The sequence below is a fragment of the Schistosoma haematobium genome, chromosome ZW (genome assembly GCF_000699445.3).
Source record: "Schistosoma haematobium chromosome ZW, whole genome shotgun sequence".
NCBI classification, from domain to species: domain Eukaryota; kingdom Metazoa; phylum Platyhelminthes; class Trematoda; order Strigeidida; family Schistosomatidae; genus Schistosoma; species Schistosoma haematobium.
The window spans coordinates 32410422-32427509 of NC_067195.1; the positions used below are offsets into that span (position 1 = coordinate 32410422).

The following is a 17088-nucleotide window of genomic DNA, read 5'->3' on the forward strand; positions in this document are numbered from 1 at the left end:
AGGGAATACAGGTGGTCCTGTAGTCGTGATGTGCTGGTTACACATGGCGATTTCGGTTGTGTTTGGTATATGCCAGAATACTTGCCGAGTAGTGGTTGATAGAATTGTTCTATCATGGGCTTAATTGTGACTGGAGATAATCTGTAACCAGAAAAAGAGGTTACGCAAACAGGTAAATTGGTGTTTCCGTCTACTAGCCTCCGTTTTCGCGTATCGATGATTAAATTGTGGTGCTGTAGTAGGTCTATACCAATGATTGGCATGAAAACACCTGTAACAACGAAAATCCAGTAGATGGGTTTGCGTAAACCCATGTTAAGATAAACGTACCTTGCTGGAAGAACGCTAACTTATGCGCCAGTGTCGACGAGGTAGCGAACTCTCGTTGTCACATCTGTGACGTATAACAGACAGTTATGTTCTCCGGCTATGGTTGCCTTTAACGTGTGACGGCTTGGAAGTTTCTCGAATTGTTTTTCGTGTCGGTCGATTTTGAGTTGGAAGAATTGCAGGGTTTTCTGCAATTTCTGGAGGACTTTCCATACTGGTTATGATATCAGCACCAGCCGGGGTTATCAGTCTCCCGTGATCTAGAGACAGATCGCATCACTAGTTAACATGCCAGGTGTTACGTACCTGTTGAATTCACCGTGGTAGTGCCTTGACTACTGCGAGAATTGTGCACGTGTGTCGTTCACACCTTGCTCGTAAAAGTCGGCTTCTGCGTAGCAGAACCAGGCTTCGATGTTGTCTGGCCAGAAGGGCAATAACTGAGAGGAAGGTGAGGACAGTCTACAGCTTAAGCACCTTGGGTGTCTGTTTCGTCATGGTGCAATACCAAGTACGAGAATTCTCGTTCATTAATGAACGAGTGAAAAAGTATATATATCAAAAACACGGGAAAGAATATCACAATATACAAAAAAATAATATAGGGCAATAATATACAGAATTCCAAATAGGAACAGACTCACAGTTTACAATTTGGTGTACCAGGTCACGTCGGGCTCTTTGAATATTGGATATTGAAATGGACTTGTAATTGTTGCCAGTTTGCGCTCATTTCAGTCAGTTTTAAACTGTTCAGTATGTTAAGTTGGTGAATTGTAATTCGAGATTGTGGTAGTTTCTTGCGACTGTTTTGGTAATAGGGTGATTATTAGTAATCACGTGATTGTCAGAATTATTGTAATTTCCAACCTAACTACCAGAATTCTGTATGTATTAATTATACAAACTAAAATGCTGAAATACTATTGAGATAATATGGCTTAAAACTGTGAGCAAACCAAGTATATATTTGGTAAACGTGTTAGCTTTGCGTTGAAATACTTCGTCAAGGAGTGAAATCTGAATACATATCCTGTAAAACCTTGGAAATGATTGGGAAATCTTATTAAAGACCTTTCAGTCCGTTTAAAATATAAATCAAACTCAGGAAGTAGACCAGTCTATTTTCACCTGTCAAAACAGCTCTTGTTTAGACAATTGATTACTTATCAGTTTCAGTTTGGGAAAGACAGGAGGCCTGATGGCCTGTGTTAGTCCTGGCATGGATTTCTCTTTTCACTTTAATTTATTTCGGTCAAAGTACTCGATAAGAGTATCGTTTTTGTTTCTATATTCGTTTGTTGTCGATAATTTTGAGAATTTTGTTTTTATTGTACTTATTAGCACTTTTGTTGCTAATAATTTTCAGTTTCCCACTTTTTTTGGTCACCAATTTCTTTTATCTCTGGGTATTATTGTATCTGATTTCTTCTCCAGAACCTCTGTTTAGTGGCTAGACCTGCAAGAAAAGCATATGCCAACACCCAGGCTGTCGATACATCCTTGAAAGCGGCATGCAGTGCGACTAGTACAAAGGATGGTACCACGAAGTTTGTACGAATATAACGCCTGGGGCTTTCAAACGGTCTAGTAAACATGTTTGCGTGTGGTTTTGTTAGCCGTGCTGCTCGGATGCAAATAGCTTGCTGACCGAGGGCATTCTGATGGTAAATGCTGCTAAAAAATGTATTAGCAAACGAGGTGGAGATACATCAGACAGTACTTGCCATGTCGATACACAAATCGATGTGAAGTCACCTCAACTATGATCAGTAACAGTTGACTTACAGTCAGTCAGCTACAACGTAGGACTACTGCACTCCCTATCCTTAGTTCAGGTGTTGACGCAGACCAGTCCTGACGCAACAACTTGCATTTAGATGTGGAGAAATGCATCCCAAACATCCTGGCATTGTTGTTTAGTGCTACCAAAAGACTCTGCTTTTTATCAACGTCTTCACCAAACAAGACTATGTCATCTGCGTATTCTAAGTCGATAAGTGCACCTCGTGGAAGATCAATATCTGAGAATTCAGTCGACGAGAACATTGTTTCCATCAATAGGTCTATGATGAAGTTAAACAAAGATGGGGAAAGTGGACAGCCTTGACGGACACCACTTGAGGTTGCAAAAGCAGATGACAGTTCGCCGTAATCTCTGACTCGACTGGTAGTGTTCGAGTGAAGAGCCTTCACAAGGTTTATGTAATTCTGAGGTACGCCTTTCAATGACAGACACTGCCACCGAATCTCGGGGTCTATCGAGTCAAGTGCTGTTTTTAAGTCAAGAAAGACCACCATTGTCGGACGCCGATAAGTATGCCTATGTTCTAGAACCTGACGAATGGTGAATATGTGGTCGATGCAGCCACGACCAGGTCTGAAGCCAGCTTGATTCTCTCGTGTTTGCAGTTCACGAGTCTTAGTTAGGCGTCTGATAATTATCGAGGCTAGTATTTTAGATACTATATTAGTTAAACTAATCCCTCTATGGTTATCACAGGATGATTTTAACCCTCTCTTATATATTCGGACGATAAGTGATTGTGACCAGTCAGATGGAATAACGTCTAACTCCCAAATCTTAGTTAAAATATTAGTCAACCTAATCGCTAAAATTTGACCACCATCCTTAAAGACCTCTGGAGCCAATCCATCTGGACCAGCTGCCCTTCCTCGTTTCAGATTAACTATAGCCTTTTGAACTTCTGCTAGAGTTGGGGGACCTACTTCAATGTTCCATTCACACTGTCTGAGAATGGAGGGTAGTTATAGAGTAGCTGAAGGCCATCTGAACTGCTCCTTAAAGTGTTCCGCCCATCGTTGCAAACGTCTGGACTGAGAGCAGATGAGGGTTTCGTCTTTTTCCGAAATAGTCTGACTTACACTTGACTTATTAATTCCAGTTTCTTCTATTAGTCTGTAGAGCTGTCTTGTGTTCCCTATAGCCGCCGCCTTTTCCATCTCTTTTGCTTTCGATGCACACCACTGCTCACGGTCGTTCCTTAGACTTTTGGTTAACCTAGATCTGATTTGCTTTCGCTTATCATCGTGTTCAGAGCCTGATGGGATGAGTTTACGAAAATCCATCAGTGCAATAGACCTAGAAGAAATCCATTAACTTTTTGTAACTCTGGTTTAAATCACTGATAGATGTCACTGCTGTTTCCACAGCTGTTTGTATATCTTTCCAAGCTACATCTGAGTGAGCCTCATTGTCAGAACTACCTAAGTATGACCTCAGTTGTTCATGGAATCTACTTTCGGCTTTCTCGTTACTTAGTTTAATTCTAATGACTCATCTTAGTGCGGCTTTCCTGCGTCCAATGAGGAGCAAGCAAACGCTTGCGCGTACTAAAGCATGGTCGGAATCCAAACAGGTATTCCAGAACTAACGACAATCTTCTATCGAGCCTCTTCAACAATGAATGATGGCAATACGGTCTATTTGAGTCCATCGTTGGTTTGGTGCAGGTGGTCGCCATGTTAGACGATGTCTCTCTCTCTGTGCTTAAAGTTAGTGTTTGCTAAAAACAAACGATTGTCTGAGCACAGTTGCAATAGACGATCACCATTATCTGTTCGTTGTGCCGGAATACTAAAATACCCACTTGAATGTCTTTCTGTTCGGTTTAAGCTACCTTCCTAGGCATTAAAGTCACCTGCTACAAGTACTATGTGTGAGCGTTTAGTTGTATGAAGAAGTTCAGGAGGCTTTATGTAAAAGTCATCTTTCATTTGACCTGGGCTGCAGTTAGTGGGAGTGAATTCTTACAGAGCCGTTTAGACGAACAGCACATAGACGACTGTTAACGGGGATCCACTCTAATAGTGCTTGTTCTGCCCTCGTACTTAGTGCTACGCCTAACCTGCCAGTCCAAAAGAACTACCTATCGGGTCTCCAGATACGCGGAGGGTTTATCTCGTAGGCTCTCCGTTTTGGTGAAGTGAGGTCAAGTGAATAACCACACTAGGATCTTGTATACGTGTTTCGGAGACATATCATACACCAATGGTACAAGATTCTAGGGTTTTAGCCAAGGAGGCCTGTGGCCGACTTGATACACAGTGCATACGTTGAAGGCTCCAATGTGTAGTTTGGAGCGAGGTTTTAGTAGACCTGGGACAGGGTTTTACGCACTAGAATCGTTGGCCATGGTGACACTTGAGGAGGAAGTAAGAGAGGAAGATTAGAGTTGAAAGTCGAGGTAGGAGTAATAATAGGAATTGAAGAGAGTGATTGATCATGAATACAGTGATCTTGAGTACTGTTAGAGGTATGAGGATAGTTATCACTTCCCGATTTCCCACACCGTGGAAGGGTTCCTCTGGAGGTACCTGAAAAGGAAATTGGGTTAGAGGTGGTCTTAGTGAACTAAGAGCGTGACCACAGTACCCAAGGGACAACTGCTTGAGGTCGGTCACACACGACCTTTTTGTGGGCAATTTTCGTGTTAGCTCCGTACTTATTGAGACCTTACCGCCGGAGAAGGAAATCCGTGGGATAAGGCGAGGTGTGCATTTTTAGGGTCGACCTTTTCTAACCTCATCCCTCTTTGTGGGGAGGCAGCATCACTGTTATGCGGGTTTTCTGAGAGGAACACCTTACTGCCGTCACACCTCTGTACAGTCAACAGTACGACTTCGTCCTCAGACCTTGGGTTTGTTGGTTTTAGTCTTACCGCTCGTTAACTGACCTGTCTAGCATGGTAGGACCTTGAGGAACGATTGTTCCAGCCAGTATAGCTCGACTGGTTTGTTACGATAGACAAGCCCGACCACCACCTCAGTGTAGCAACAAAGGTCGGGAACAAAAAGGCAGGACAATCACTATGATTCGAGAACAGAGGCACAGAATACTTCGAGGGACTCTCAACAACAGGTTCCAAGCCTTACAAGATTTACTCAAAGAGGAAGAAACTACTATGGGGGACAACTGGAAAGGGATCAAAGAAGTACTAACTTCCACGTGTCAGGAAGTTCTGGGCCGCAAGAAACATCATCATGTGGAATGGATCTCTATCGAAACCCAAGGCAGAATTCAAGAAAGGGAGAACAAGAAGATAGCAATTAACAACAGCCGAATGAGAACACAGAAAGTCATGGCACAAGCTGAATACACAGAGGAAAGATTGACTCTAGAGAGGTCTGTCCTAAATAATAGCTCATGAAACAAAGTTTCTGCTGTTCCCCATCCTCCAAATGGTAACCAGCAGGAAGCGCCTAAAAAAACCTTGTCGCATGACTAGATCTGTTTCTAGCAGAAAAATAACCTGACCGCCCAAGTCGTCGATATTCTCCTTGAATCCCACTGTATGTTTGACGCGACTGTGGTTGCCACTCCAGCGAAGTTCTCGAATGAGTACGCGTCGAGAACGAGAAACTAAACAAAGCTACAGAAGCGAACTCCCTGAAAATTACCCGAGAAATTAAGGACTGGTCATAGTGACAGGTCAGTTATCCTTCATAGAATGAAGGAGAGTGGAAGTTCAAAACATAAAACTCGTTTTGTGCATGAAATTTGGTTGATAAAACAGCCTCAGGATATCTGCGGAGTTACTTGTCAAAGGTGTATGGACTAAATAGCCGAATGAACTTGAAACAGAATCAAACGAAGCTGCTTAAAGTAGTATTTAAGCCCCTCAATGAACGAAACTTAATACTACACAATAGATAGAAGCTAAAGCGGTCAGAGGTTTTTGTCCGTAAGGACTTGTCGCTCGCAGACCGTGTAAAAAAATGAGAACCCAAAAATGAACCAAAACTTAGGTTAGATGCTGGTAGAAAGAACCTCGGAATTGTAGATTTTCGGGTTGTGACGACTCGACAGAGAATGATACCGAAGCGTCCATAGGTGCAGCACGAAGCTATTTAAATAGGCTTTTGACTCGTTACACAAATACTCGAAGCTTGCTTAATAAGCGATCTAATATAAGTGTACAGATTCGCTCTATAGGGTTTGAAGATGTTATTCAAGGAGTATAAATAAATTTGAAAAGAAAATAAGGGACATGAAGAATTCAGAAGATTAGAATTTGTGAGAACACAAAGAATGGATGCACCTGCGCCATTGCAAACGATTTTGAGCCACGTCATTCAAGGTCTCTAACCATCGGTTCCTTTCATCTCGCGGTCTCCAACCACGTAGTCTACACCTACCAACATGGCTCAGTCCAATTGTCAGTGACTTCATGAACTTGTGCCATGTTTTGGTCTGGCCGCCCCTAGCTTTCTTCCAACCTACTTCTATACCATTGAACATCGCACGTCGGGGCAGTCGGTGGTTGAGCATACGTAACACATATCCCAGCCATCTCAACTGATGAAGTTTCACTACTTCATCAATTGATTTGCCATCCATACCTAGTACCCGTTTCCTAACAACTGCATTACTTACTCGATGGTCCCAGGATATACGAGCAATGTTTCGAAGACACCTATGATCAAATACTAGTAACCTACGAATATCCTCTACTCTTATCGGCCATGTTTCACTGCTATAAAGTAGGACGGAACGAACTGCTGCACAGTAAACCCGTCATTTGGTTAGCAGACGGATATCTCGCCTACGCCATAAATGACGCAAGTTGGTAAAAGCTAGTCGAGCTTTCTGTATCCGTGCTGAAATTTCGTCAAACACCAGACCACAAGGGCTGATGAGACTTCCAAGATAGGTGAAGCGGTCGACACCTTCAACTACTTCACTCCCTATCATTAGTTCGGGTTTCGATGCAACCCAATCCTGAAGCAACATTTTGCATTTCGAGGGGGAGAATCGCATCCCGAACATGCTTGCATTGTTGCTTAGAGTGGTCAGAAGACTCTGCATTTTGTCAGCGTCTTCACCAAATAGAACTATGTCATCGGCATATTCTAAGTCAACAAGTGAATCTCCTGGTAGAAGTTCAACCCCTGGAAATTTAGATGAGGAAAGTGTTATCTCTAAAAGTACGTCAACGACAAAGTTAAACAAGAATGGAGATAGTGGGCAGCCCTGACAAAAACCACTTGAGGTAGTCAATTCTGATGACAGTTCGCCATAAGCCCTCACTCTACCAGTTGTGTTGGAGTAGAGAGCCTTTACAAGGTTAATGTACTTCTTTGGTACTCCTTTCGGTGACAAACACGTCCAGGTCGAAAACCAGCCTGGTTTTCTCTAGTCTGCTCTTCACGAGCTTTAGTTAGGCGTCGAAGTATTATTGAAGCTAACATTTTAGACACTATTAGTCAAACTGATTCCTCTGTGATTGTCACAAGAGGACTTTTGTCCTTTCTTAAAGACTGGCACAATCAGTGATTGAGACCAGTTAGATGGGATTGCGTCCAGTTCCCAAATTCTACCTAAGACCTCAGTTAATCTCACTGCTAATACTGGACCACCATCCTTAAAAATCTCAGGAGTAAACCTGTCAGGGCCTGCTGCTCTCCCTCGCTTCAGATTTCCGATAGCTTTTTCAACTTCATAAAGAGTCGGAGGACCTTCATTAACTTGCCATTCAGGTCGACTGGAGATCGTGGGAAACCGAAGTGTGGCTGAAGGCCAGTTGGACTGACCCCTAAAGTGTTCTGCCCATCGATCCAATCTCCTGGATTGAGAATGTATAATGTGTCCATCTTTCTCTGAGATTGTTCCTAATACCGGTTTCCTTAACAAGTCTGAACAATTGCCTGCTATTTCCTATTGCCGCCGCCTTTTCCATCTCTCTTGCTTTCGCTACCCACCACTGTTCGCGATCATTGCGTAGGCTTCTTGTCAGCTTGCGCTTAAGCTGACTCCGCTCTTCATTATGTTCAGATCCAGATGGAATTAGTTTTCGAGCATCTATCAGTGCGGTTGATGCTGCTGAGATCCAGCGTTGTTCCCTAACCTTACGGTTTACCGTACTAGCAGATATCACTGATGTTTCCACAGGTTTTCGGATATGATTCCATGCTGCCTTGGGGTGGGCTTCACCTACATGGCTGCCTGACTGTTTTCCTAGTTGTTCCTGAAATATACTCTCAGCTTGACTATCATTAAGTAGGCCCCTAAGAGGTTTCCTTGCAGCGTCTTTCTTACGTCCAGTAAGACGCAAGCAAATACGCGCTCGCACTAGAGCTTGATCTGAATCTAGGCATGTGCTCCAGAATGAGCGACAGTCTTCTATCGAGCCCCTCCATCGGTGGCTGATAGCGGTGTGATCTATTTGGGTACAACGTTGGAACGAATTATGGGGTCGCCATGTTAAAAGATGTTTTTCCTTATGCTTAAAGTTAGTATTTGCAAGAAACAGGCGGTTATCTGAGCATAGCTGCAACAGACAGTCGCCATTATCTGTTCTTTGAGCTATGACACCATAAAATCCACCTAGGTGTCTTTTGCTTAGTTTACCTACTTGAGCATTAGTCACCGGCCATTATTACTACATCAGAGCGCCTAGCTTTTCGTAGAAGGTCGGAAAGCTTTCTGCAAAACTCATCTTTTACATCATCTGAGCTGCAGTCAGTGGGAGAATAGACAGAGACGACGAAGAGGCAACGACGAGTGTCCCTATCTTTCCGAGTCCTTATTGTTCCGTTTAGTCGGACAGCGCACAAACTACTGTCTACTGGGATCCACTCTAAGAGAGCTAGTTCTGCCCTAGGACTCAATGCTATACCTACGCCGGCGAGTTGACGAGAAGCAGCATCTGGGCTTCCAGATACACGAAGTGTGAATCGAGTTGGTTCTTTATTTTGACATAGTGATGTCAAATGAATGACGCTACTCGGATCCTGTATGCGCGTTTCGGAGACGCAGCACACATCGATGGCGCGAGATTCTAAAGTCCTAGCTAAGGAAGCTCCAACATGAAGTTTAGAGCGTGGTTTCAGGAGACCAGGAATAACGTCCCGCGTATTTGAATCGTTTGCCCTAGCGGTGAGAAGTGATAAAGAGACGTGAGGAGGGTTAGTCGGGGAGATAAGAGAGGTATTAGGAGGTGTAGGAAGGATTTGAACGTGACCAACTTGGTCTCGTGTGCTGTTACGGGTATGAGGGCTAATGTCACTTCCCGGCTGCCCACACCGTGGAAGGGTATTTCTCGAGGAACCTGAAAAAGAAGGCAGATTAATATTGGCCTTAACGGCCGGTTGACTATAGACTTTCCCATCGAATCATCAACAAGTGGGATTCATTACCTCAACTCTTTCAAAAGCAATTAACTGAGAGACCATTATTGCCAGAACTAACACCGGCCACCTAGCCTACTGTCTTTTACACACTGAAACTGAACTTGTGAAAGCTTTCCATAACAATAGGTATTAAAAAACTTTTGTTACGATAGTAGCATTATAGACCTGATGCTTTGCTGTTGTAGAGTCCATTCTCAACAGCAGAGCAATACAAGTATATTGTACATCGTAGTTGCTTCTTCGGTTGGCGATCTCCATCCATCATATCACTTGTTTTCGTCATACTAAACAGTTGCTTATACTTGAAAGAGCTTTGAAGTTAACGTTTCTAATTTTTCCTTGGTCAGACTTTTAATTCATATCGAAATAGCTTCACTAAAGTCTTATCTGATATTTTCCAGGTCGTGCGCCTAGTCATACGATGACTGGTCAACGTCGCTCCATCAAAAAAACTTCCACTAGAAAGTCAGATCTTTTTCCGGAGGAGAGGTAAAAAGTTTTACTACGCTCCACATTTCTAGAACGTTCGTCAATCCGTCAGCTTTGAGTCCTCATCTATTCTGTCCAATATGTCAAGAGGCTTTCTGTAACCCCCAACGTGCTCCTTGTGGTCATAGTTTTTGCAAGAATGTAAGTTTGTAAATAAATGCTTTTTATGTTAATACTTATCGTACTTCCGAGATTCATAAAACTGCAGGTTCTTTTTGTTTCGTAAAGTTCTATCTTCGTAGTGCTATTGTATTTCATTTATTCGTTTCCTGCCAAGTTCTTTGAAAAGAAATATGCAGGTAGTGATAAAGTACGATATTCACTGGTTTCATAATAATATAGTAGTCAATCTGATGCACCTCTGTTATGACAGCTTGTGATGTAATAAAAAAGTACGGTAACATATTACTGATTTCGGCCTCCAACCGGAAACCGCTTCAATTAGAAAACAATCCTAACTCTAACATGACTCGGTTGTCCAATTACGTACGGGTGATAATTTAGACGCGCATAATTACTTGTTTAATTTCGTGTTTTTTACTATCTGTGGCCAGTAACTTAAGTAAGACGAACACAATTAACGTGAACGAAGAATACTCTTTTCAATAATTTCTCATCAGGTTTTACAGTTATATATCCAAATTAATAATCCATAAAATTGGCCAGATTTAAGGCAGAGTACATCATTTAAAATTGTAACATGTGAATCAATTGTTGTTTGTCATACAAAATCAAATCGTTAATGTTGGGATGACTAATGTGAAGTGTTAACTTGAATCACTTTCTAAGCGAAATGAAATTGTGGGATAAATGGTCATAATAAATATGGTCAACAGGGGGTAAGAGAGAGATAGGATACTGTAATTACAAATCAGAAATTACGAAATATGTAAAATAATATGAATTAGGTCAGATATAGTGGATAGGGATGGATACTGAATAAATTCCTCAAAAAGGTTATCAAGTGTAATGATAATAATAAAAACAATGATAGGGATGATAATAACAATGGTAAAGATAATAATAATATTAGTAATAATAATGTTGGTCTAACATCAATCGGTTCATGATCTCAATCAAAAACTTAACAATCTTTACAACCCATAAAAACTGATAATTACCATGTGCTCACTAGTGACTAGCTTCGTGAGAAAATTCTCGGAGTTCTGGTGAGAAGCCGTGACCAGTGGAGCTAATCCGTGTCGGGTAGAAACAGGTGTCTACCTCAGTACAATGGAAGATGGTCGCACAACCTCGTGGATTGGTTGAGGTTAGACATGAACACCATTGGATGCCGGCTCAGTGGTCCAGTAGGTTAAGCGTTCGCGCGCGAGACTGAAGGCCCTGGGTTCGAGTCCCGCCAGCGGGATCGTGGATGCGCACTGCTGAGTAGTCCCACAATAGGACAAAACGGCCGTCCAGTGCTTCCAGGTTTTCAATGGTGGTCTAACATCAATTAGTTCATGATCTCAATCAAAAACTTAACAATCTCCACAACCCCTAAAAACTGATAATAATAATAATAATAATAATAATAATAATAATAATAATAATAATAATAATAATAATAACAATGTTTGGGACATAAAATGAACATTAATCAAATTACGTCACCATATTATAAGGTTGATTATTAACTAGTTGGCCAGGCTACATATTTCTTTTGGATGCAAAGATTTGGCTTATTGATCTGAATAGCAACAACTAATTATGATCGTCCTGAGCACGCAAGATGATATGCCTATAACGACTACAGCACAGATCGGCAGTCAGTGACTTAATATACGGATGCCAGTTTCTAACCTACTGAAATCGAAGCAGAAATCGATGATCATACACGCCCCGACTAACTAGGATTATGACGAATCACACACTAGTAACTTTTCCCCGTATTTCGAAACAAATACTATCGTTTATTTAATAGCCCTACTACACACGAACCGTGTTTCTAGGACATTTATTATTTCTACCCCCATGCGTGTACTTCATTTTCACTGATAAGATTCAATACCAATTACAACATACAAAAATTCCGATAAGTTATGTCTCTTTTCAAAAACCAGACAGAATTTCACTGCTCGAATAGAAAATAAGTGTTAGCTCAAAATTACTGATGTGTGACAATATAACTGACTAACCGAAATTAGTAAACTACTCATCAAACATTTGGTAATGTTTTACTTGAATCCTCCCATTGATGTTTAGGACTGAAATTGATCAGTCTCTTATGGGCATATGTGCATACTGTGCGTTGTTGTTTAGGATACTTTATTATGATGATAAAGGTAGTTTCCTGTCAAAGTACCAGTCCTGTTTGACTAATGTTTTTAGTTTCTAGAAATCGAATTTTAGTTCTCCATTTTTAGATTTACTTGGATACAAAATGTATGTTATTGGAGTTCCAGCACATTTAATCCTCGTCTTATAAGTGTTACGTCACTTAGTTCGCAGTATTTTTAGATCCACATTTTTGACCCGAAAGTCGACCATTTGTGACCGTAACCTTCGTCTCAACCTCACTATTGTGACACATATTGAAGTAGTTCTTATGTCTAAAGAAATTGATTTACATCTAGCATTTAATATCTATTCTTTGCACATAACAAAATATCGTCTGTACACCAGATAGTTCTTACCAAACGGTAAATATCTTCAAAGTTACTTTTATATACTTTCAGTGTATTGAGCCCTGGATTCAAAATACTCCTAACTGTCCGGTGGACCGTAAACCGATTTCAAAAGGATCAATGCATCATGATTTTATTGTGGAAAATATAATAGGTGATTATATGGTAAGTCATTTTGTTACATTTGGTTCAAAGCATCATACGGTTTCTATTTTTGCTTCAATGTATTGTTTTGTTCCGTATTCCTGATGATTAGATTGTCTTTTCTTTCAGACTTGAAATGAAACCAGTGAGAAAGTTATCTGCTGTGGATTTAATTAAGACAGACAGCAAAATTCCATCAGAAACTAAACTAATTCATTGTTGATTCGCTAATTACATATCCGTATGTATACTTATTATATATGAGCAGGTTCATGTAGAGTGAATTTCTAACATGATGTCCATCGGTTAAAGCCCAGACATCTCAACCATTAAGCCTGTTTAAAATTTTTCATATAACTACTTTGATTCATGCTTTAAATAGGTTCACAAAAATTGGAATATTCATGTAATTATATAAGAAAAACTACTGTAAAAATAGCTTTCAAAAAAATTTATATGAATCGTACAATTTTGTGCAAACGTGGGAAAACTTACAAGATTTGACCTATATATCAGACATTCTATTCTGCAGTTTGTAAATCATTTATTTATGCGTTGTTGATCGGTCATCAACCTTTTATCTCAGGAAAAGTAATCGTAATGTAACATGCAAACTTATTTAAAGTATCCAAATGACCTCAATGTCAGTATAACATACGTTACAGAAATCACTCGCCACCCTTCGAAATTTAGTATTTATTTAGCGCTTAATTTCATAAATTCCCTTGATACTTCTAAGTAGTATATATCTACTTCCACTGCCTCTCCTTTGTCCTTCATGCACTAGTAATTACTGGTTGAGTTTATCTCGCAGACTTTTCACCTTACACTAACGTTTCTCCTGTTCGAAACGCTTCTACGTGAGTTGAAAGAAGTCTCGATCCAGTAGGGTTTACTATTGATTAATAATTTTTATTTCTCATTTTTATGGTCGAAATTCCTTTTCATGTCCCACTAATTTTTCACCGACTATTTGATATACACTCTTAACATTTCCATCTTTGAATTAATCATAAAGTTCTGGTTTTCCTGTGTTATGTCACTTTTAGATCTATACATGCTTCCACTTAAGAATATTTGGGACTAAATTATGAGTTATCGGGGAATCATCTGTTAGATGGTTATTACTGTAGAATCTATTTAGATTCACTGTTAAGTTGGGGGCGGTCATCATCAGGTTAGAAAGTATTTCTACTTTTGTCTAAAGTTTGGTACTTACTTGAAATAAATGATCATCAGAGTATGGTTATATCAAGCCGTCAATTACCGATTCCGCTGGTTAGGATTAAGAAAGGACTGTTTTAGTATTTTCTGTTCGAATTAGTCTGGTTAATTGGGTCCATTTTAATCCTGCCTGAAACTTTCAGTTCCATTTAGTCAATGTATGATCGATTGTCCGTTGGGATTTTGTTCAGAAGTGGGATGATGAATATTTGCTATGTAGCCTGTGATAACTCAATAGATCAGTCCTACTAATCATGTTAGATCCTGCAAGTAATGAATTTTGTATCCTTTGAACGAGTTCCGGAGACGTATTCACGAATGCCAAGATTTTGGAGTTCTGGCTAGTGCGTCTGATTTAAAACAGCGCCTGAATATTAGAATCTCTGTGTGTTATGGAAAATGACTTCAAAAGACTAGGGATGTCTTTCCATAAACATAAGTTGTTGGCGCGGTTTGTAAATTTGGAAAATGAAAAGTAGTAACAGAAATATGAAAGTATCCAGGAATAAATAAAACAAATTGATAGTGAAGAGCATGAACGAACGAAACGCTAGAGGTTTATAAGCTGTCAATACTTCCCGGCTGATCATAGTAAGGGAAAATGTTTATTGATTGTAAACCCATAAAATTAATGCCGAACACTTAATATATTTGGAAGCCTAATCATTCAAGCTAAGAAACATCTGCAGTCGGCCGGCTACACGTTTATATATACTGACTTTGTTTTTAAATCTTGTACCAGCTCGGTTTGCTCGTGAGGAATGAAAGGTTGTGTCATTTTTAAGTCTGAATTTCACTTATCCTTCCTTCCGTTTGTTTGATATCAGGATATCTCGAGATGTTGACTTTCTATGGGAAAGACGTTACTGCCACTACATCCCGATATGGTTAGCAGTGCGACTCCGTACTTTATCCTCAGACTAAATCCAACTATATTAGGATCTGCTATATTTTCGCCAACTAAATAGCCTAATGTTTGTGTCAATGAGCAGTTTTTGTTCTCAGTAAGTTGTTTATACTGTTTTAAATTGTCACAACGATAAACTTAAATCCAATACATTTGTTATGGATTCAGTGATAACAATATTTGTTTTTCATTTTACTATTCATTTTTGCAATACATTAATTCTCCATTTAGGTCGCATGTCCTTGGCGTGCACTCGGGTGTGATTTTATTGGCCAGTTATCCCTTTTACCCGGTCATAAGAAAACATGTGTCATGAATCCAAGTTCTATGCCTCCAGCTCTACGTGCTCATACCTCAGCTTCCTTAAATCAAGTTAATAGCAATCAATCTCTAGATCTGAAATCTTGTAAAAATAATCAACAGTCGTCAGTAAAAGTTAGTTTTGTGTTTCAGTCACAACTTCCTTTGAATACAATTACAACGGCAGAGGGAATTATTGATGGTAATCAATGTCCCAATATTCATAGTATTGAGTCAAGAAATGGCTCAAGTTCGTACGACGATGCTCATGAAGAAAGTCTTATACTTGTTAGTGATGATGAAGCTAATTTACCGCCTGCTCCACCACCCAGTCTTTTGTTCCGACTATACCATAATTCTGATTCTAATAGTCGTGGGTTATTATGTGATTTTATACAAAATGGTTCAAATACTACAACTCAGTCCTCTAGTACTAACAATAAAAACAAGAATAGCCCTAATAAACGAGGACGTAAAAAATAAACTTAAATTCAATACTGTTCCGGTTGATTTCTCAAAGCATTTCAAACTAGTGTTCAAACTTTTGCCTAATATGTACATTTGTAAACACAAATATCCGAAATGTTTTCTTTTAAATGTTGTTTAAAAAACATTAATTGTTGTATCAGAATGTGTATCTCATACTCATTCTTTCATTAAATTCAAGCATACCGGTGAATATTACGTTGGTCACGTCATGGCAACTCAGTTGAATTGCACTCAGTCGAAATTCCGACATCGCTCAGTCTCTGGCAAAACTACTTACAAGCGATGCCAAAAAGGTGCATAATTACGCATTAGTTTTAGCGTGCTTTCCGCTATTTGTGAACAAGGGTCCCCCAGTAGGTTAAACCGAGTGAACTGCTTTGTTTGCTTTTGGGAATGTTTGGTGCGTGGTTTGCGAAGTCCGAAGAGGTAATCAGTTATCTTGTGATACCACATTAGCTTTAAGTGGACATTTATTTTCTGTTTAAGTTCTAAGAATCTATCGTAAATCAGCCCAATAGGGTTAGTATTGATAAAATCTCATTCCACCGTTGTTTGCTTCTCTTGATGAACATTTTGTGGGCTGTCTTGATGTGCAATGTTAACTGCTAAAGTCAATACGTATGTACGCCGGACTCTAGGTATTACTTATATTATAATCAAAGATAAATGGTGGCTAGTAGCTGAATCCAGGAAACGCGTGTCATCCAATTCGGGGCTCGTCAGCTGGATGAACCTTCTTCTCAGAGTTGATGTCCACTCTGGGACTGGAACTCAGTACCGTTCGCTTCAAACGTCATCGCGTTATCCACTTAGCTACTGAGTCCTAATAACCACTTGCTTATGCAATGGGGTGAAGTTTAAATTCACTTGGTATTGTTTGTTTGAACCTTCCCATTGACGTTTAGGACTGCAATTGATCAGTCTCTTATCGTCATGTGTGCGTTTTGCCTCGATACAGCCCTAATTCGCAAGCATTATATGCAAAGATGGATAGTGGTTAGTAGTGGAACAGGCGTTATTGATTCAATCTCTTTCCTCAACTGGCGATGTGTTTCTATTATCTTGCGTAGATAGTCGTTTAATGGTGGTGTTAATAGTTCTTCAAGTTTCAGCTCCGTGCATTTGAATTTTTCTAACGTTGGTATTGAAGAGTCTGACTTGGGTAATAGTTCTTGAAAGTTCAAGATATTCTCATATTGTAGGTATGATGTCTTTGCTTTTCCAATTACTGCCTTCACATCTGCATCAGATTGTTTTCGTTTATCGATGATCATGCCCAAGAATAGTCCTTTCACCAGGTGTGATTTGGTTGGTGCTCACTGAGTTGTATCTCAGGGCCTTTCTCTTTCCGTTGATTGAAACTTACTACTGAAAAAACCTCTGCGATACTGACTGTACGTCTTGATACGTGTGCAGTAACAGGAC

At 40.1% G+C, this 17088-nt stretch overlaps 1 protein-coding gene across 3 annotated transcripts; it reads left to right on the forward strand.

Moving 5' to 3' along the window:
• Positions 1 to 1033: 1033 nt before the first annotated feature.
• On the forward strand, positions 1034 to 15804 carry PDZRN3B (E3 ubiquitin-protein ligase PDZRN3-B). Of its 3 annotated transcripts, XM_051211070.1 has the most exons (5): positions 1034 to 1086; positions 9885 to 9972; positions 10005 to 10113; positions 12651 to 12764; positions 15106 to 15804. In XM_051211070.1, the coding sequence occupies exons 2-5, from the start codon at positions 9905 to 9907 to the stop codon at positions 15655 to 15657; spliced, it is 843 nt and encodes a 280-aa protein (XP_051071103.1). In that variant the 5' UTR covers positions 1034 to 1086; positions 9885 to 9904; the 3' UTR covers positions 15658 to 15804. The 3 variants fall into 3 exon arrangements, with proteins under 3 accessions (XP_051071103.1, XP_051071104.1, XP_051071105.1); XM_051211072.1 differs by having other exon boundaries at positions 1067 to 1086; positions 9885 to 10113; XM_051211071.1 differs by lacking the exon at positions 1034 to 1086 and having other exon boundaries at positions 8396 to 10113; positions 12651 to 14971.
• The last annotated feature ends 1284 nt before the right edge of the window (positions 15805 to 17088 follow it).

Excerpts from the sequence above, each read along its gene's own strand:
- PDZRN3B (XM_051211070.1), top strand. The coding sequence starts at position 9,905 with ATGACTGGTCAACGTCGCTCCATCAAAAAAACTTCCACTAGAAAGTCA. Across the intron at positions 10,114-12,650 it reads GTCATAGTTTTTGCAAGAAT|TGTATTGAGCCCTGGATTCA; the intron begins GTAAGTTTGTAA and ends ATATACTTTCAG. Across the intron at positions 12,765-15,105 it reads ATATAATAGGTGATTATATG|GTCGCATGTCCTTGGCGTGC; the intron begins GTAAGTCATTTT and ends TTCTCCATTTAG.